Source organism: Cotesia glomerata, linkage group LG1 (genome assembly GCF_020080835.1).
Source record: "Cotesia glomerata isolate CgM1 linkage group LG1, MPM_Cglom_v2.3, whole genome shotgun sequence".
Classification (NCBI taxonomy): Eukaryota; Metazoa; Arthropoda; class Insecta; order Hymenoptera; family Braconidae; genus Cotesia; species Cotesia glomerata.
In genome coordinates this window covers 11,203,857-11,224,574 of record NC_058158.1, presented here as the reverse complement: position 1 = coordinate 11,224,574, position 20,718 = coordinate 11,203,857, and the positions used below count along the sequence as shown (strand labels likewise).

The 20,718-nt window shown below is 29.2% G+C and overlaps 8 protein-coding genes and 1 non-coding gene across 9 annotated transcripts in view; 6 read left to right on the top strand and 3 right to left on the bottom strand.

The window, feature by feature from the left end:
* Positions 1–202: 202 nt before the first annotated feature.
* On the top strand, positions 203–1,377 carry LOC123275297 (pleckstrin homology domain-containing family A member 8). The gene is made up of 5 exons (XM_044743318.1): positions 203–542; positions 608–663; positions 729–850; positions 920–1,085; positions 1,145–1,377. The coding sequence occupies exons 1-5, from the start codon at positions 377–379 to the stop codon at positions 1,310–1,312; spliced, it is 678 nt and encodes a 225-aa protein (XP_044599253.1). The 5' UTR covers positions 203–376; the 3' UTR covers positions 1,313–1,377.
* A 44-nt stretch (positions 1,378–1,421) lies between these two features.
* Positions 1,422–2,482, bottom strand: LOC123275299 (transmembrane protein 17B-like). Its single transcript, XM_044743321.1, has 4 exons — positions 2,115–2,482; positions 1,934–2,037; positions 1,742–1,855; positions 1,422–1,664 (listed from the first exon to the last, which is right to left on the bottom strand). The coding sequence occupies exons 1-4, from the start codon at positions 2,200–2,202 to the stop codon at positions 1,422–1,424; spliced, it is 549 nt and encodes a 182-aa protein (XP_044599256.1). The 5' UTR covers positions 2,203–2,482.
* Positions 2,483–4,558: 2,076 nt separating this feature from the next.
* Positions 4,559–6,947, top strand: LOC123275281 (putative ankyrin repeat protein RF_0381). Its single transcript, XM_044743293.1, has 2 exons — positions 4,559–4,753; positions 4,835–6,947. The coding sequence occupies exon 2, from the start codon at positions 4,851–4,853 to the stop codon at positions 6,885–6,887; it is 2,037 nt and encodes a 678-aa protein (XP_044599228.1). The 5' UTR covers positions 4,559–4,753; positions 4,835–4,850; the 3' UTR covers positions 6,888–6,947.
* Positions 6,948–8,000: 1,053 nt separating this feature from the next.
* On the top strand, positions 8,001–10,025 carry LOC123274767 (serine/threonine-protein phosphatase 6 regulatory ankyrin repeat subunit C-like). Its single transcript, XM_044742492.1, has 3 exons — positions 8,001–8,353; positions 8,429–8,879; positions 9,972–10,025. The coding sequence occupies exons 1-3, from the start codon at positions 8,001–8,003 to the stop codon at positions 10,023–10,025; spliced, it is 858 nt and encodes a 285-aa protein (XP_044598427.1).
* LOC123275280 (mediator of RNA polymerase II transcription subunit 17-like) lies at positions 9,987–12,667 on the top strand. The gene is made up of 5 exons (XM_044743292.1): positions 9,987–10,386; positions 10,458–10,652; positions 10,740–11,056; positions 11,124–12,196; positions 12,264–12,667. The coding sequence occupies exons 1-5, from the start codon at positions 10,298–10,300 to the stop codon at positions 12,627–12,629; spliced, it is 2,040 nt and encodes a 679-aa protein (XP_044599227.1). The 5' UTR covers positions 9,987–10,297; the 3' UTR covers positions 12,630–12,667.
* Positions 12,668–15,855: 3,188 nt separating this feature from the next.
* LOC123275462 lies at positions 15,856–15,978 on the bottom strand. The gene has a single exon (XR_006511685.1). It is a non-coding gene; the product is annotated as a U5 spliceosomal RNA (small nuclear RNA).
* A 1,195-nt stretch (positions 15,979–17,173) lies between these two features.
* LOC123275296 (gamma-secretase subunit Aph-1) lies at positions 17,174–18,455 on the bottom strand. Its single transcript, XM_044743317.1, has 2 exons — positions 18,008–18,455; positions 17,174–17,730 (listed from the first exon to the last, which is right to left on the bottom strand). Exons 1-2 carry the CDS (start codon positions 18,238–18,240, stop codon positions 17,238–17,240), a joined length of 726 nt encoding a protein of 241 aa, XP_044599252.1. The 5' UTR covers positions 18,241–18,455; the 3' UTR covers positions 17,174–17,237.
* The window catches only part of LOC123275300 (LYR motif-containing protein 4), an 8,437-nt gene continuing 6,025 nt past the window's right edge, over positions 18,307–20,718 (top strand). The window contains exons 1-2 of the mRNA XM_044743323.1: positions 18,307–18,319; positions 18,988–18,994. The gene's annotated coding sequence lies outside the window, so the exon portion shown is untranslated. The remainder of the gene's footprint in view (positions 18,320–18,987; positions 18,995–20,718) is intronic.
* Positions 18,690–20,712, top strand: LOC123275295 (germinal-center associated nuclear protein; the record flags this gene model as incomplete). Its single annotated transcript, XM_044743316.1, has 6 exons — positions 18,690–18,828; positions 18,902–19,096; positions 19,169–19,330; positions 20,076–20,321; positions 20,396–20,536; positions 20,598–20,712. Coding segments are annotated over exons 1-6 (927 nt in total), but the record flags the coding sequence as incomplete, so codon positions are not given.

Below are 20,718 nucleotides of genomic sequence, written 5' to 3'. Positions count from 1 at the left end.
TATTACACTACGCTATTTCTCTATATTTAATAATAATGTGCAATAACGCAGTGCGTCTACTATTTACTAACTTTATAATGCAGCTACTAGTCTGTAAATATAAGACAATGTACAGTATTATATTTTATTAAAAAAATGCATTATAATTTGTGAACTAGGTAATAAAAAAATACTTTAAAGAAACAAATTTATTCTTTTTTTTTTTTTTTTAATACCCACTGGATTGAAGTATGTTGAGAAAGTTATTAATAACAAAAGATTAAAGCTTACTGTCAAATCACAGAATAATTTTATTCATTAATCTTACACAAAGTATTAAAAAAGTTAAACTTACTAATAGTTTTTGATCATAAAATTGAAATTCTAAATACTTTAAATGTCGGCTGTAAATGAAAATGACTGGAAAGCAGACGACAATGAGGACGTTCGTCACAGTTTAGAACTAAATTATGGACTGGCTATTAAATTTCCAAAGATTGTTAACGGTAAAATTAACACCACTAATTTTTTGGCAGCCTCTCAAGCCGTTGTACAAGTTCTAGGTAATTAATCTAAATAAATAATTAATTAATTTTACTTAAATATTGTACTAATAAATAAATTTTAGATAAATTTGGTAAAGTCTTTGCTCCGATCAAGTACGATATGCAAATGAACATCGAGGTAATTTTAAAAACTGTCATAAAAGTCAATACTGATTGATATATTAATAGTAAAAATATTTTTAGAAAATTCTCACTAAATACATAGCGAATAAAGAAGAACACTTAACACTACAAGATTTACTATTATCGGAGCGAGCATCTGGAAAAAAAACAGTCGTTGTCGATGCTTTGATTTGGTTGACTAGGTATTTACAACTTATCTCAGACTTATTAATCTATGACTAAGTAATATTTATATGTTTTTGAATCTCCAGAGGGCTGAAGATGATTCATTTGTTTGTCGATAGAGTAGTAGAAAATGCAAGAGCAGTTCCACCCAAAACGGGTACCGAAGCTGAAGATCTTGTTGCCAACATAAAAAATTCTTACAAAGAATCATTGGAGCCTTATCATGGCTGGATGGCTCAGCAATTATTCGGAGTACTTATCTAGTTATCTTGTCTTTGATTATACCGTTAATAATTTACTTTAACTTGCAGTTATTAACGAAAATGGCACCGACCAAGAGCCAATTGTTGCTGTCTCTCGCTAACAATCTACCGAACCAAGAAGCCGTCACATTGAATGCCCTGGAAAATTTGAGCAAAGGCTTAAAAGATAATTTGGTTGCTTTGAATTATTTTTTTCGTGAAAATCGCTTTGCTTAGCTAAAAATAATAATCAAGATTTTTTAATAAAAAAAAAAAAAATTAATACTAAACTTACGTTAGAGTACTGTTAATGATTATTTTCTGTAGTTGGTCAGTCGGTTGCTAGTTAATTAAATTTATTAACACGTCCACAAAGCTGTGCCATGTAGAATCTCTTCAAGTGATGTGCAGCTATATTATTAAGTGCGATAGTACCGGTAATAATTTCAAAGATGAGCAATAAAACCATCATTCCCGTAGATGCTTTTTCAATAAAAAATATTAATATATTAGCATCTAGTAACATAAATACCAGCAGTGGGAATTGTAGTAACGCTGATATCAGCCAGAAACTCGCTAATTCTGGAATCTTTAAGAATATTTTCCCACACGTTATTAATTATTATTTATATTTTATTCAAAGTCAATAAACTGTAGTGTGCATACCTTTTCAGATAAATTACCTAGATATCCTAGGTATAATTTAAGACATTCGATGCATGTAATCAATAAATAAACGCTGATATTTATGAATTTATATACTCCACTTAAATTGTAATACTGCAAACGAATAATTTTAAATTAAAATAACTTTATAAATCAACTGTTATTAATTGTAATTACTCGGTAAATAGATACCTTTGCATCTAATCCTAGGAGAATTATAAAGAACCAAATCGGAAAGAACCATATATCAAAATATAATGCCATTTGAAGAGGTAAATTTGACTTTACTAGGTGTCCTGCAATCAAACAATTTTTTTTTATTATATTTGTTTGTCATAAAAAAAATTAAACGAGTTTATTATTAATTTATTACCGGCATCCCAGTATTGTTTTTCCCAGTCGTGATATATTAATCCGGGAAATATACGGTTTGAGGCAGTGATCACCTTAGACTTCCACATTATTATCAATTATTTTTAATATCTTCACTTAAACATGAATCATTAATTGATAATTCATATTTTATGTTTATCGCTTAAAAATTATTAACATATTGATTTATTTATAAGTTTTAAGTTTATTAGTTAAACATTATTTTATGGAACGATAAATGCAAGATTGGATCGTTGTTATTGTTGAACTTGACGCTTGACGTTGGTGTATGACAGTCACTGGGCAGAGTACTGTCACATGTGTAAGCGTCCAAAAAAATTGATGTTGCTGACACAGTCGCCGAGGGCGCTTCGGTTTCATTTTTTTCTTCATTCTAAAAACGTCCGACTGGTGTTTTGTTTATCTTTGTTGGATTTTAATTACCGGGATTTACGAGAGTTGTTTGAATTAAATAAATTGATTGTTGATGTACATGATTTAAGTAATGAAACTTAGTCATAGTATTAAAGTTAGCCGACGTTTTTTAATGCTTAATTTTTTTTTCATTCATTAAATTAGAACTAAAAAATATTTTTTTAAAATTGCACTTACAGTTTTTTAAGTTTTTTACAAATGAAACATTGTTTTTAATTTGTTTGTAATAATTTTTTCAATAAAAAAAATATCAGCTAACTTAATTTTTATAACTCAGTCGAGTAAAAAACTCGATTTTTTAAAGACTTATTTTATTTTTGTACTTTGGTGAATTACATGAGATTGTAACTGTCGTCATCAAGCTTTTGGTTTTAGGAGTTTTAAACTTAAATGGTTTATTAATTATCAGTTACGAATACTCAGTATGTATTTTATTTTTTTATGATGAAAATGTAAATTAAAAAAAAATTTTAATGCATAAATTTATTATTTTTATTTTACAGATGTTGTATATTTCGCTTTAAGAATAACATATTGTTATTTTTTGTCATTGGAAATAAATAAAAAATTGGTTTTTACTTTTTTTTTATGTAAATGTGATAGTTGTTAAAAATAAATAAAATACTACACAAGAAAAACTTGAAAAAATTTTCCAATTTTTCACAGAAAATTAATTTATGAACCTATTATTATTTTCTAAAAAGATACTCTTGAAAATCTATTTATTTATATAAATATTATTTATTTCTATTCATCAAATATTATGAAAATTATTCGTCTCTTTATTATACTTGTAATTAAAAAATTTAATAAGAGTCTCGTTTCCTGCCGACGATGATGAACTTTCTGAAAACTTGAATCCATTTCAGGAAGATAATCTTCATGAAATTGTCAATTATTATGTCTACCACATTAATAAATTGAAATTTTTCAATTTATTTTGCGATGACAGCAATTATAACTTTGAGGTCTGTCAAGCTAGCATGGACTCGTCCGTGATGCATTGACTTATTATTCAAACAACAAAATTTATTTGTGATGCTAAATTTGTTGCTAATTAGTTGCTCGATTTAGAATATTGTTGCTTGTTTAGATTCCGAGAAATCAATAATAATATCCGTCCAAGATAGGTCTTGCCACTGCTAGCTTGATACGTCTATAACTTTGTAACAAATGAATGAAGAAACCTGTTTCACGACATTGTTCAACTGTAATGTGTCTCCTTTGAAGTTAATTAAAAGTTATGAACACAAAGAAGAAATTTTATATAAATAGTATATTACACACCTAGGGAAGTAAAGTAAGAAATGTCTCAGATCACATGTAATTGTCGGCCGAGGCGAAGCCGAGGTTGACAAACATGTGATCTGAGGCTTTCTTATTTACTTCCCGTGGAGTGTATACTATTTTTTTGCTCGACGAAGGCGGAAAGCGGCAACTTTGTTTAGCGCAGCGGGACGAAAGTTGCCACTTTCCGCCCGGAGGGCAAAAAAAATATTTTAAGAAATTCTCACTTTTAATTTTTAGAAATTTCTACTTTTAGGTTTCTTTGCTAAATATTTTTCATTATAATTTAATATTAAAAAAAAATCTAAAAAATTGTTATAGGTTTTTTAAATTCAGTATTATTATAAATTCTACCCCCAAGCTTAAAAAAAAAAGTTTTTATTTTCGCTCCACCCTAATATTTTATATCCTAGTCCATAATATTTTTTATTTAAGAACAACAACTGCTTTTCAAAAATTTTTATTACTGTTAGCGTTACTGTTGGTAGTACTTCATTGTTCAGACCCATTTTTCTTCCCAACTTAATTAAATTAATTTCGTTTACATATTTATGAAAACGCAGTCGATTTTCAAACAATAATCAATATTGCCGATATTTATCACTGACTTCAAACCGAAGCGGTTATGACAGAAACTGTGGGAGTACTTCAATTCTTTATTCATTTTTTTTCCTCTCACTCCAATAACGTTCGTCTTATTTTTTTTTACCGTTATCATAATATAAATTACGAGATAAATGTAACAAGCTAATTATTTGCGTAATTAAATTAATGAATCTTGGTAGAATTACTTCTTAAAAGACCAATTCATTTTTGCACGTTTGTGAATTGTATAGAATTGTGAACTGTCACCAGAAGTTTAATCTGCAGAAAATTTGAAACTTCAACGGTGTATAGGTTATTGATTATAAATCTTTAGTAAGTATTTTATTTTTTAATTAAAATTAATTTTTCTATTTGAAAGAAGCGATAACTAATATCAAATAATATATGTTTTAGATTATCGAGTAACAAAATGGATGAAGCTGATGAAGAGAACCTAATCAAGGATATAAAATTCGCGATTGTGAATGAAGATATAGAAAAATTTGGAGAGAATATGAGTAAGTTAAAGTCGCTTGATGCTCCGTGTTGGTTATATGGTTATAGACCACTGTGTATAGCGTACAAAAACAGAAAGGATCGTTTCGCTGAAAAATTTTTAGAATTAAATTTCGTTCAAGTTAACAATAATTTTGGAATCAATGAAAATACGCCATTGCATTGGGCAGTGATTCACAATGAGTCAAAATATAGTCTTGGAATTATTGACAAATTATTACAGAAAGGAGCTGAAATGACCAGCGAAAATTCACTGCGGCAAAATGTGTTTGATGTAGCATTGCAGAAGAAAAATTTTCCTGTGCTAGAACTACTTGTCGATCATATATCTGAAAGTAATATCAACAAAAGCACTTACTTGAAACTACTGTTAGATTTTATAAATTCAGATTATATTGATTTAGCTGAGAAATTGTTAACGAAATGGGTTGACATTGATCTTGAAAAATCGATGGGTGATTTTAATTTTTTAAATTTGGCTGTTGAGAAGAAACAGTTCAAAGTTGTCAAAAGTCTCTTAAATCGTGGAATTAACGTGAATTATTATGACAAATCTGTGGAAGACCGTGTCACAGCTATTTATAAAGCTTGTGAGGTCGGTGATTTTGAAATCTTCAAGTTCCTTCTTGACAATGGAGCTAATATTGATATAGAAAGAGTGGCTGCCCAGTACAATCCACGTTATTATCCAATTCATATTGCTATTGCTAATAATCATTTGGACATTGTCAAAGAGCTCCTTGATCGCGGAGTTGATGTTAATAAAACTTACGTTGTGAGAATCTACTACAATGGTGATAAATTCGAAAAAACAACTTTACAGCTTGCTTGTGCATATAAGCATTTAGATATAGTTAAATTATTAATTGAACGTGGTGCTGATATACATTTGAAGATTAACGATTCGGGAACGCCAATTTACGAAGCATTTCCTGCGGAAGATGAAGATTATGAACTTTTTACTTATCTTTTAGGACTTAACAATTTACGGCTGGACCTAGATGCTGCAAAATACATTGTGTTTTGGTGTGCCATTTTTAACCAAACAGATAAGCTGATTCTTCTTCTTCAGTATATCAAAAAATTGAATTTAAAGGATCGTTTGAGATATGAATTGGACATGAATGTATTCAACAATGCCAATTTGAAAGAACCACTTATTCACAGCGCTGCTCGTAATAGTTCAGGTAATTGCATTGATTTGCTCATAAAAAATGATGTTGATGTTAATTTAAGAAATCACAAAGGCCGAACTGCACTTCATGTAGCGCTTCGATATCGCCAATTTGAATCTATCATAGGTCTTATCAGAAATGGAGCCGATATAAACATTACGTGTAATGAAGGTCATTCAGCTTCTCATTACACTGTAGATAAAAAAATACGAGAGTCACGTTTTGATACTGATGATGATGATGAGAGTTGCGAAGACTTCGATGGCTTTCAAGAAAGTAGTCTTACTAAGATTGTTAATTATTATGGCTATCTCATTATTAAACTAAAATATCTTGATTTATTTGTTGATGACAGCAATTATAATTTTGCAATCAATACATTGAATGATCCATTCAAGCATCAAGGAAAGTATGAAAAAGAAGTGAAGAAGATGAAAAAAAAGATAATTCACAGCGCGATTCCTTACGTAACTTACTACAATTTTGTCAAAGGTAGCTTGAACCGGCGAATAAATTTCCTAAACAATCCTCAAATTTTCAAGGTTTTGGATTCACGAGACAATTATGCTTCAAAGTTTCCTCAATTTGCAGATATAATTAATAATTTATTTCATCAAGCGCTCGTCAGAAAAAAATTATTAGACAAAGTTAACAATTATCCAATTTTTAGATTTTTGAATAAAAATTTACCTTATCTTTGCGTGAAAGAAGTAATCTGTTATTTCAGTGATGGTGAACTCAAAGATGTAGTTAACAAGTACATATTTTTTGACTAGTTATTTGTTGAAGATATAGATATTTACATCGCTGAGAATATTTTTTATTAAAACTTAATTAATTAAAATCTAGATTATATTTATTATGTTTAGCTTTTTTTCACAATAATTTTAAACATTCATATAAGAATATATAATATTAAATCGTTGAAGATATAGTAACTTTTAAAATATTGGATAAGTGTTTTTAGTTATGGTTAAATTTATATTTTACGAAAAATATGCATAAAATTAAAATTATCATTGAAATAAACTTTTTGATTGTTTTTACTTAATTAATTACAATTGTTTTTCATTAAAAATTCTTTGAATAAATTATGATGATCGCTGATGAGACTAAAGTTAGCAGACACTTGAAAATTTTTTGATTTTTCTTGAAAAATGAACTATGCATTGAAAATTATTTATAAAAATGTCATTTATGATTTCTCAGAGCTTCTAAAGATAATATTTTTAAATAAAATTTTCTTGCTATATAATTTTTTTGTTAAAAAAATTCTAAAAAATATCAGATGTCTCTCAACTTCAGTGTCATTGATCGCTTCAGTACATTTTGTTTGTTTTTTCTTGATTAGGAATCTTTAAATTGTTTTGTTTACTGGCAACTACGATTGAATAAATGAAAAAAATTTATTTTTCAATCGATTTTTTTTTTATAAAATTTGAAGTGCAATTTTTGAAAATTGTAAAATTTCTTGCTTCATTGTTAACAACTAGGGCTGATTGCAAATTTAAACTCTTTGGCGAAGATTATAACCTCGATGGATTTTTAGTTGTAATAAATAAGTAAGTAAGTTGTATTTACATATTTAATATCCTGGAATGGAAAAAAAGTAATAGTAATAAATGACAAAATAAAAATATATTTTTTTTATAGAAACCTGACCCTTTGAAATGGAGATCGCATTTTTTACAATTAGTAATATTCAGACATTATTTACTAAAATTTTCAAGATTTTTGGTATGGTGATATCTTTCGTTAGTTCATGCTCAGAGTATAGGTATAAAGCACTATGTAGAATTTGTAAAATTAATAGGCAGGATGATATTATTGAAATTCCCCATCAATTGGATTTTATCCTGGTGAAAAATATTCATATAGAAATTGAAAATATGCTACAGCACTGGATTCTAATTAATGACACTTACTTGAAGAAACAAGTGAAACTTCTTAATGATTTATTAGATAAATCAGCAGACATAATTGAAGAAAAATCGTTTAGACAAGTCTTATTTAATGTTGCACTAAAAGCTAAAGATTATCCTGCGCTGAAAATTCTTGTTGATCATGTATCTAACAATAATATTACCGAAATAATCTACTATAAATTACTATTTAATTTAATGAATGGAAGCTATTTTGATCTTGTTGAAAAACTATTAACGAAATGTACTCATTTTGATATTAATAAGATGATGATAATGACAGAAGTTAATTTGCTAAACTTAGCCATTGAGAAGAGATGGTACGAAGTGGTCAAAAGTGGCCTTTTAAATTAAGGAATTGACATAAATTACTATGATGAATCTCGTAGAGACAGTGAGACAGCTCTTTATACGGCATGCGAAGAAGGATCTCTTTGTATTGTGAATTTTCTCTTGGATAATGGAGCAAATTTCGACGTTAAAGTGAGTAAAGAAGGCAACATTTATTGTCCTATCCATATTGCTATTGAAAGTGGTCACCTAGACATTGTTAAAGAACTTCTTGATCGTGGAGAAGATGCTAATAAAAGCTGTATACGTAACTCTGGACAGAAATCGTCATTCGGTCTCGCTTGTTACTATAGACGTTTAAATATCGTTGAATTGTTAGTCAAACGAGGTGTTGATGTAAGCATTAATGTGAGCACTCGTGGAGCACTAGTTCTACAAGCATTTCCTATTGATACATACTGTATTAAAAGTGAAGAAACTAACACCTTCATTAATCTCTTAGGACTAGAAAATGTTCAGCTGGATGTAAAAGATCAAAACGGTCTAAATTACATTGTATTTTATAACGCTCGTAATAATGAAACACATAAACCGATTCGAATTTTCCAATACGTAAATAGATTACTTTCAAAAGATTTTTTGAGATTTGAATTTGAAATTAAGATTATCAATAATGAAAGTTTATGCCTACCATTAATCCATACAGCTTCTTATAGTAACTTAGCAAACTTGTAAAGAATGACGTTAATATCAATTTGAGAAACAAAAAAGGTCTAACTGCTCTCCATATTGCTTTTCGATATCGAAAACTCAATTCTATCCAAAGTCTTATTAAAAATGGAGCTGATGTTAACATTTTGTGTAATGAAAATTATTCGGCGGTTGATTATGCTTTTGTTGAAAAAATTCGAGAATCACGCTATGACATGAATAGAGAAAGTGTTGTTTTTTTTATCGATTGCTTATATTATCGATATATTATCAAAATGAAGTACCTTGATTTATTCGTCAATGACAATAATAAAAATTTTGTAAAAAATAAAATAGAAGATCCGTTTGAACATCGAGAAAAATATGAAAAAGATGTCGAAAAAATGAAACGAGAAATAATTAGCTACGATGTACTTTACATTACTTATTACAATTTCGTCAAAGGTAGCATGAACCGGCGAATTAATTTCTTAAAAAATCCTCAAATTTTAAAGGTTTTAAATTTGCAACAAAATTATGCTTCAAAGTTTCCTCAATTTGCTGATATAATTAGTAACTTGTTTCATCAAGCGCTCGCTAGAAAAAAATTATTAGATAAAATTAATAAATATCCAATTTTTATACTTTTAAATGAAAATTTACCTTATCTTTGGGTAAAGGACGTTATCAACTATTTCACCAACAGTGATATCAAAAATGTGATTCATAAGCATACTTTTTGTGATCACTGATTTCCAAAATAATTTTATTTTCATATTTAAAACTTCCATTGAAAGTATATTTTTGTAGAACATAGCTTTTGTATTTTACTGGAAAATTTTTTCATTATGATCTGAACTATCATATACAGAGATAAAATTTTTTATTGTAAACTTTTGTAATTATTTCTTCTTTTTATTTCCAATGATTGGAATCAATTAAATTTATATTTGTAAGTACGCGGCTGTTTTTAATCGATACGCAACAGTCGACTTGGAGTTGCAGCAGTAAGCAGTAGGTATAACCTCATGTGATTCAGGGAGACGAGTTCTCAATGCCTGGAGAAAATTTCTGACACGTCCTCCGGGCTGGAGTTCACTGACAGTGGCTTAGAGAATAAATAAATAAGATAAAATAAATTTTTGTCATTTTAATTTAAATATAATGTAGATCATTATCAATGTATAACGGTGTTTTTTATTTTTTTTTATTTTACACCGTTAAGATTTTTCATAGATACTGTTAGAATAATAAATAAATAAAAAAATTATAATATTAGCACAATGGCTTTTTCTGTAAATATTTCGGTGGAAGCACCGATTGAAAATCAAATTCAAGAAATAACTTATGATGGTCAAGAGATATATCAAGCGTAAGTTTGCTATTTAAATAAATTTCATAAAATTGTAATTGTAATGACAATAAAAAATTTTTATACCCTAGGCCACTTAGTCTTTCGGAAAACTTGGCGAAAATTGCCCAGAGAATAGATTTCAGCAAGACGAGTACATCAGGAAGCGACGATGCTAGTACTGACAAAATAGAGAATGGAGAAAAGTCTGATAAGCAAGATTCCAAAGACTCTTTCGCTCAGCAAAATTCCCTCTGGCCATGGGATAGCGTGAGATCGAAATTGAGGTAAAATTATTAATCCAATTTAATAAATCATGCTCAAAGATATCAACTATTCTTCACTAACAGTGTGAATGTTTGTCAATAAAACAGAAATGCCTTGACTGAAGTATGTGTTCTTGCCGACGTTTTGGCGATAGTGAAAGAAAAACGGTATTTAGTACTTGATCCAGTGCCTCAAGATCCTCCAGAGGTGAAGCCTATGGTGCAAGTTTACGCCAGGAAAAAAGCGCTGGCTGGTGCTGCGAACGTATTGCTAACTGGAGTAGAAAGATTAAGAAATAGTCAAAATGAACTTGCAAGAAACAGGTCGACGCCCGATTTTCATATTGAATTATTGAGGCTAAGACAAAATTGGCGACTGAAAAAAGTATCTAACTCTATAATCGGTGATCTTAGTTATCGAACGGGTAATTATATAAATTTTTAATTATTTTTCAAATTATTTATGACAATTAACAATTACTATTTCAACAGCCGGATCAAAGTATACTCAAACCGGAATGTTTGAGGTAACTAAAGCCGAAGAGGATGAAAAAGTACCAGCGTGTAGTCCTCCAGTCTCTCCGAACCCATCTGCCTCACCCGCTGCAAGCACTGCCTTAGGAGGACCTGGGACCAGTAATGTACCTTCAGTGTCTTCACCAATAGCTCCTCCAGCAACGTCGACGCAGTCCTCATCCTCAAAAAGTTCTTCCTTACGAGTTACCATTCCCAGTGAACTCCAAGGCGTAGCGTACATAAAAGTTCTCTGTCAAAAAGACCAAGAAGATTTGTGCAGCTCCAATATAAATTTACTAACAGCAACCGTACCGAACACAAATGCTGACATGCACTGGCAGCAAAAACTCGAGGCAGCTCAAAACGTATTATTTTGCAAAGAGTTGTTCAGTCAGCTGGCCAGAGAAGCGGTTCATCTCAGAGCGCCGATTCCTCATATGGTAGTCGGCAATCAAATAATGGCAACAGTACTTCCTGGGATACAGTTAATAATCGGACTGTGTCATGGAACCGGGAATGAAAAAAAACCTGCATCCTCGACGCCGCCACCAGTACACAATGCAGAGCATGATCACGTACTCGAGCATTCGCTGCATCAATTATTGCGAGAAGTTCATCATAAAAATACTCATCATCCGTTTCCTCATCCGTCTTCCGGGCCACTAGGGCCCAGTAAACGTCGGTGTATCGCTGGACCAACGGCTGCTGATCGTTATGAATTACTGGAGATGACCAAGAGCCAGACTATTCTTGAACAAATCATTCAGCAGGCTCAACATTTCTTCATGAGAGTGCGTACTGAGTACGTCCTGGACACAATTTCTAAAGAAGTTAAAGACCCGTTGATTGTTTCACATTGGAATGCTCTTAATTCTCCAACTCAGTCTTGTGTTAAAATAAATATTTGGACCAATTCATACGATACTGTTTGTCGGACGTCTTTAGTAGTTCATGTTGGAGAAAAATCATTAAAGTGTGTATGCAGGGATGGAAGAGTTATGCATATGAGCTATGAACCACAAGAACTTAGAGATCTTATATTTTGTCAAGTAATTTGAATTTTTATTTTTTTATATTTAATTTTATAACATTTAGCTTATGTTTGGTTATTTACAGATTCATCAACATCAAATTACGGCAGTTCAAAATTTAGCGAAATGTATGGGCTGGCAATTTTTAGCAAACAGCTCGCACCTAGGGCTGGGAGCTGTTGAACCGCTGGGCAATGCTAGCAGCTGCATACTCGCATCGCCAATCGGTGATCGCATGATTGCCGTCAGATGCGAACCACAGAGTGGCGTGCAAGTTTCAATAGCCCACTCTCCACGGAAAGACTTCTTTCCTGGACAGCTGGTGCGTGAACGAAAGTGGGAAAACCTTGGGGGTTTTTTCAAAGAAGTCCGTTGGAAAGACATGGAGGGAAAGAATTTTTGTAATAAAATGGAATTACTTATGGCGTCGCTAACGAGTTCACAAAACTGAAGAGAATTTTAATTTAAAAATAAAAACGCTGGAAAAATGAGAATAGTTTTATTAAAATTTGTCATTTAATTTTTTTATTCATGTAAAATTAACTTTAAGTTATTAAAATCTTCAAAATCCTGGGCATTGCAGATTATAATTCAATATTTCTACATTTAACTATTTAACAGTAATTAGTGGCTGCTATGAAAGAGATTTGACAAGAAAAATTAAATTTTTTTAACGGAAAAATTGTTTATTTTTAATAGTATTTAAAAGTTACTTGATCCCTTTATTATTTGTAGAATAACTAATCATTTTAGTGACAGTGATCTAAGAATTTTAATTAATAAAAATAAATTTTTGAATGATGACAAATAATATTTTTAAGGTATTAAATTATTTTTATTTTATTTATTATTATTATTTAATTGAACAATTAATTCAAATTAATTTACATTTAAACTTTAAAAGTGAGGTTCTAGTTTTATTGAGAATTTTTTTAATGAAATGTGATTTTTTAATACAAAATTTATCTATGTAATTTAAATTAAAAATGTCAAAACTAAACTACAGCTTATAGCTATGTCCTCCATGCTAAAGACCTAACATTATTTAATCAATCCAATTTTGTATAGTGTATATAAAACATAATTTATCAATAAATTTGTAAAATAATATTATTTAATTATCCAAACAAAATACTTATTTTATTTTTTAGTAAATATTAAAATTTTGTCTTACAATAAACCAGCAAATACTCAATCATAACTCAGATTACCCAATATAAATAAAACTGTATTTCATATAATTAATAAAATTAAATGAATGTATAATGTTATTACAATGGTAGTAGATATAACAAGCATTTAAAATGATTAATGAATCAACATAATTACAGTTGATATTATAATTATTACCATACAATTTAAAGAAAATTCAAATTTACTACAAAAAAATTCGATGTTTTTTTACACGCTTTTTATTAGCTTCACTTGTATGTCAGTTTGTCAGTTTGTCAGTTTGTCAGTATGTAACTCTCCTTCGCATAAAGAGACTACCATAATTTTTACACGCTTTATATTAGCTTCACTTGTATGTCAGTATGTAACTCTCCGTGGGTAATCTGCGCGCCTGCGGCCTTCCTTGGTTCTGGTAGCCGTTTCTCAGGCTCGCTCTCCGAAATCGAACTCTGATTCCCCGTATTTATAATATTTATAAATAATTATTTTTTATTAGCTTCACTTATATGTCAGTATGTCAGTATGTCAGTATGTAACTCTCCGTGGGTAATTTGCGCGCCTGAATATTTTTGATAATCAACAAATAATAGTTTAAAAAAACTAAAAAATCACGCTTTTATAAATAAACCAAACTAAAAATGGTCTAAAATTAAATGCCTGTAAAACAAAAGCAGCAATTTTTGGAAGTGTATTTAAAGTTGACGATGAATTACGTAATTTAGCGCCTAAAATTAAGATAAATTCCATAGAAATTAACTTCTCTAAATCAGTAAAATACCTAGGAGTAATCTTAGATGATAGATTATCATGGTCTGAACAAGTAAATGATGTATGTTATAGATGTATGAGAACTCTTGCACAATTAAAAATGTATGGTAACATTTTTAATTTACGCGCAAGGAAAAAACTTGTTATCACTTTAATACGGCCTATCTTTGATTACTGTGCTGCAGTTTATAGCGATATAACTGCACAACAACAGCTTAAAATGCAAAGAAAGTTAAATTCCTGTGTGCGCTATATTTTTAAAATAAACAGATACGAACATGTTACTCCGTATTACCGTGATTTAGGCTGGCTTACACTTAAAACTAGACGTGAATTCTTTTATTGCTGCTTGATTTACAAGGCAATTAAAATGCGTCAGATGCCTCTATTTCATAGGGAATTACTTACAATTGAACCTAGATTCCGGAGAGGCGATGATAGACAAGACTTATTAGTACTTCCTAACTGTAATAGCGTTAAATATGATAAGTCGTTCATTGTTAGCGCAATAAGAGCGTGGAATAAACTACCAATAGACTGTACAAATTAATGTATTTTTATGGAATTTCGGAGTTCATGCTTTAATTTCTATCTGTCGAATTTAAAAGAATAACTGATTGATTGATAAATGATTGATAAATGTGTAATGATGTGATAATGATAGTGCATTATTATTTACTTTTTACTTTTTATATTTTATATATGATTATAAATTTATACCATATACTTTTTGTATTAAATAATTGTATCTGTGATGGCCGCAAGGAGCCTAGACTCCATGGCCAAATAACAATAAATAAATAAATAAATAAATAAAAAGTAAAAAATAAATAATAGTTTAAAAAAACTAAAAACACGCTTTTTATAGAAAACCAAACTAAAAAATAGAAAATAAATTTAAATTAAGAATAGTGTTAAAAATTTCAATAAATATAAATTAATAATAGTGTAAATAAAAAAAATGTATTTTATTTTAAAAAAAGCGTGGGGTGCTTTTTAAGATATTATCAAAATGATAATCACTCTACTCATATCTGTCAATAAAATATTTATAACTATTGACACCGTGCACCTCACGCTTTTTTTAAAATAAAATACATTTTTTTTATTTACACTATTATTAATTTATATTTATTGAAATTTTTAACACTATTCTTAATTTAAATTTATTTTCTATTTTTTAGTTTGGTTTTCTATAAAAAGCGTGTTTTTAGTTTTTTTAAACTATTATTTTTATTTATTGTTTACTTCTGATAACTGACTTAAAAACTTCCATGTATTTTTATTTAGAGAATATTAGTCTTTTTACAAACATACCGTCCATCGTAAGAACAGCTAGCAACTTCCGCAGTAAAGCTTACAGAACAAAGCAATTCTTAATGAACTTTGATATGGATCGGACGTAGTTACGGCTTATGGTTTCACTTTAAATAATAATTTATTTTTTATTTTAAAAGATAGTTTATTTTTAACGCACAAAATAACCAAATTTCATTGTCAGTCATTAAAAAAAAATTTTTTTTAATTTAAATGAATTTCTGGAATAATTCTTGAAATTTATAAATTTGTTACGTAAAATTTGAAATTTTCTTGAGTATCAAATACATTTCATTATTTACTTCAATAAATTTGTAATGAAGATAAAATGAGTATAATTTTTTTATTCTGAATCAGAAATCTCTGATTGAATGAATTTTTCTAATTTAGTGATTCATATTATGTTTGAAATATTTTATGACCCAGCTTACGCCGGGTACTACAAAAAATTGTAATATAGACTCATCAGTTGTTCCCCTCCACGGAAATCTTTAGTAAAAGGCGAAAGATTTAAGCGTGTTTCTGAAGGGAAACCAGAGTAATCAATTGGCTCCAAAAAATGGATTTTAACAACTCTGAATAAAGTATACTCAAACGAGCTAAAGTTACTACTTTGCGCCACCTGTCGGTTTACCTATGAAAATTATTGGAATTTATTTAATTTATTGGTAAAGGGAATTCAATTGAAAAATAAAACGAAGGAATATAAACGAAAAATGTTGTATTTGTTAAAAAATGAGCTCGAGATAAAGCACGTAAAAATAAAAAAAGTACTATAAAAGTAAATAAAAAAAAATTAGACACTAAAAGAGAATCAATTTTGAAAGCTGCAGGATTACTTCAAAAAAGAAAAAATCGAAGATGCAATAACTCCAGAAGTAAAAGAAGAAATAACATTAATAACAAGAGAAGAATTTATTGTTATACGACATAAGAAGCAACATAAAAAATCAGAGAAACCCAGTTGACAATTTGGTTTAAAAAATGAAGAGATTTATGTATACACACACGAAAAAAAAGAAAAATTACATTATATAATGTAACATGGCGCTCCGTATAAAAAACTGGAAAAATTACAGTTTCAGATTGTAATTATTACAGATTTTGTAAGAATTACATTGAAAGCTCTAAAAATTAACATTCAAAGTTTGAATTTAAAAAAATGTTATTTCGTACTGCAATTTTTTTAGTTTTTTATACGAACGACGCTTATTATTATTTATAATGTAATTTTTCGATTTTGCTTTTTTCCGTTCAAGGTAAAAAAAATTATTAAAAAAAAACCGGAAAACTTTCCGCTATGTACAAGTTCGAATTGCTTGAGAAATTCTCTATTCCGAAGTTTTGAGCACTTGAGCTCAAAAACACAACTTTTATACTTTTTCGATCTCTTCGAGTAATATGATTTTATCAATTTTTTTTTGGAATTTCTTAAAATCTATCGCATCGAATTGGTTCAAACTCACGTTCAACTTACTTATGTAGACGAGAAGCAGCGGTAACAACATCTGGGACCAAACTGAAAACGACAACAGCCGAGAAGAAATTACATCCTAATGTAAAGAAAAAACCAATAAAAAAATAAATCAGCTGGTTATTGTCATCCACCACAATGGTGTCAATTACTACAGAACAATTCAATGACTTTGTTTTGTTTGATTTTTATTATTTTTATTTTTATTAATTAAATAATACATTTAAAAAATAATACGAAAATTTGATTTAATTACAATTAATGACAATAAATATTATAAAATCCTGCTATTTAAATACAATAATTGAAATCAAGTGATTATAATAATTAATCTCTTTTGATGAGCGTGAAGCACTTGGGAATATTTTGTATCTTACCACCGGCTACTTTAAATGCCAGTCCCATTGTAATTATAAGTACTGTGTATGAAGACAGTAAACTATAAGTATAAGCTTCGTATCTATTTATCAACGTCATACAGGAGACGAATAAATGAGACAAGACAACCCAGGCGATGTGTGTCCATTTTTTTTCATCAACTGCTGAGAAAAATATCACGCCCCAGAATGTGTGCAGTAAAATGAAGCAAAGAGTCGTGGCAGCCGACATTATAAAGAAATATTCAGAGCCTTGTTTGAGACCCATCGTCCCAGGTCCAACCGCATCTGCCAAAACATTCACCAGCGCAAAGGCTCCGCTCATGAAACCGAAACCTAGACCACATACGTACGCGAAAACGTGCCTGCTGTTTGCCAGGTGAGCTGTCGTTACTTTTTCCAATCCTTTTTCAGCTTTTCTCAGAACCCAGTATAACAAATATCTATAAGAAAAATCAATTATGTTAAATATTTACTATTTAAGTTCTCGTCCATATTTAAAACATTTAAATAACTTAATCTTGGGAATTCAGACAATAATATATATCAAAAATGCTAACCATAGGATTCGCCTGATGAAGCTGAAATAAATCAACGAAACGTTGCAATTCTTATAATTTAACATCTTCATTTATTATCCGAATTCCCAAGATTAAGTTATTTAAATATTTTAAATATTTAGGTTGATATTGGTTAAAGGTGATTTTGGAGTAAAATTACCTGAAGGCTTCTTGAAATAAAACCGAAAAGACCAGACCGAACGCCAGGTAGTTCTGGAGCGGGACCACCGCATACCAGAGTATCGACGAAAACAGCAAAGATATCAGCCAGAAAAACGCACTGGCAATCAGGATAATTATTCTTATTGGCTCCGAAGATACTGTTATTGCAAACATTGCCAGTGGTGGCCCAAATGCCAGTAAAGCACAGCCAAAAAAATCTGATGCTGTCATTTTTATGCTTTTGTGTCAGCTTATAAGGTTAAGTCTTAGTAAATATTTATATTTATAAATGTCAAGATAATTTGATTTAGTCTTATACTTATTTATAATTAATAGTTTCACTATAATATCATTATCACATTATTGTCTTGGATAATTTATTAAATTATAACTTATAAATTATTTTTATAAATTGTTCAACTTTTTACTGACATTAGTCCATTGTATAGTATACGCTGATGAAAGTATTGTTTACAAATCGGATATATTCGTAACTAGTCGGAAAAAAAATGGTAGAGGTAGATTTAAAAATATAATTATTTTCATCATTTTGAAGACTGTCATAGATTTTCTAACAAATGTAGTTATACGATAGTTTAATTAATATAAAATAAAATGTAAGAAGAAATATAATCATACTGCAATAAATTTCATGATCTCAAATTTATAAAATTTTATTATAACCTCAAAGTGTGTTTACGTTATTTTTTAAATTGCAATAAAAAATTAAAGTTATTAAATTATATTAAAAATGAGTTTTGAATCAACGAAAGTAGATGGTTCATGTTTTTCCATGTGTTCAGAAAAAGAACTACGCATGTGAGTATTTTTTTACATCTTCACTTTGCACTATTATGTTACGAATTGTATATTAATTGTTTACATTTTTCAGGAGGGAGAAAGAAGGGTTGTTGAGTATTTTGGAGATCGATGACAAAACTAGGAATAGCAAACATAAAAAAGCAGACCCTGCGAAAGTAATCAAGTGTTATCAAAGGTCCAGTGCCGGAAAATCATTTGCTGATGAACCCAGTGAATTACGACCAGGACCAGTACTCGTACTTACCATCCATTACTTGTTCAAAAAGTATGTTTAAAAATTTATTCCTCATTAAGTACTCATGAGATGATTCTCATGAATTAAATTTATTTTTTACAGAGTTTTGTTACGAAAAGACGTCGATTGGTCGATAATTTATGAGTTTGCCTTCGATCGAACAAGAGGAATTAGACAGGATATGATTATTCAAAGATTAGATGCACGATGGTGTATCAGAATCTTAGAACCAATTGTCAAATTTCATATCTACGCTGGTGAAAAGTACTGAAAATTAATTAATTATTTATGATACTGAAATTGGCAGACATCTAAAAATTTTTTTAATTTCTATAACAAATCGATCATAAAAAAATGTTTTTAAAAATTCGCACTGTAGAATTTTTGGTAATTACTTACAAGTGGGGTCAACCTCATTTTGGACCATAACTAGGTGAAAAATTAACATTTTCAAATTTTTTTTGATTCTGCTTGTTTTGACGGCGCGTTTATGATGAAAAAAGTCGTGAAAGAAAAAAATAAAGATTTCGATAGCTTTTTTTTTCTTCAAAAGTTGGAAAAAATTTTGGCTCATGTTTTTGCATAAAATTTATATTTTATTTTTTTTTTATGTTTTTGATATATTTTTTTTGAAAAGTACATAAAAAAAAACGAACAATTAAAAAAAAAAAGTTGAATATCACAATTTTCTAAAAAATTTATAAATTTCTTTGAAAATTTGTAAAACTTGTTAAAATTGTGATAATTAACTTTGTTTTTTTTAATTGTTCATTTTTTTTATGTATTTTTCAAAAAAAAAATACATCAATAAAATCAAATAGAAATTTCATTACAAAAAATGAAAACTAAAATGGTTGACTCCCACTTGTAAATATTTACAGAATTTTTTTGCTAAAAATCTATCATTATAATTTAATTGTTATAAAAATTTTTACAATTGTTAAATGTCTGCTAAATTCAGTATCATAACTAAGTATTAATAGTTTCTATTTTTAATATTTTTTTTTAGGATGCGCGAAAGACCTTTAAGTGAATTTGTTCCAAAATTCAATAATCAGCATTTGTTAGAGTGCATCAAGCAGTTGCTTGTACTGTACGATGACACTGATTATGCAAACGGTGCTGAGATTGATGACGAAAAAGATGCAAATGAACAATTCAAGCACAGATGTGATATTGAAGCTGTGTATCTTCTGCTTTTTTTGGGTGAACGATCGGCTCTTTCACGAGGATTGTCTCTTCCTAGTTCTTTCAGGTATAATTGATGTCGATTAATTTTTATAAAATATAATTATCTCTTAATGAAGTAAATGAAAATTATAATTACAGAAAGTCATCAGTTGTTCAGCAAGCATTGCAGATATCTCTTGCATGGTATTTAAAAAATTATGTACGAGTATGTCGCAAAGTATTTCAATTGTCTCCTTTACTTGCAATGGCTATTTCAAATAATCTCAGCTCTATCAGAAGGTAATTGTTGATAATTATAATGTAAAATTGATTTAATTAACTTTTATTTTTTTTAACGTAGGGATGCTGTGCAAATAATGAGCGCTGGATACCAGAGCAAGAATCTTGTTTACCCTATTGAAAAATTCAAAGAAATTCTCCTTTACAATGATGTTAAAAAAATATCAGAAGATTGTAAACTT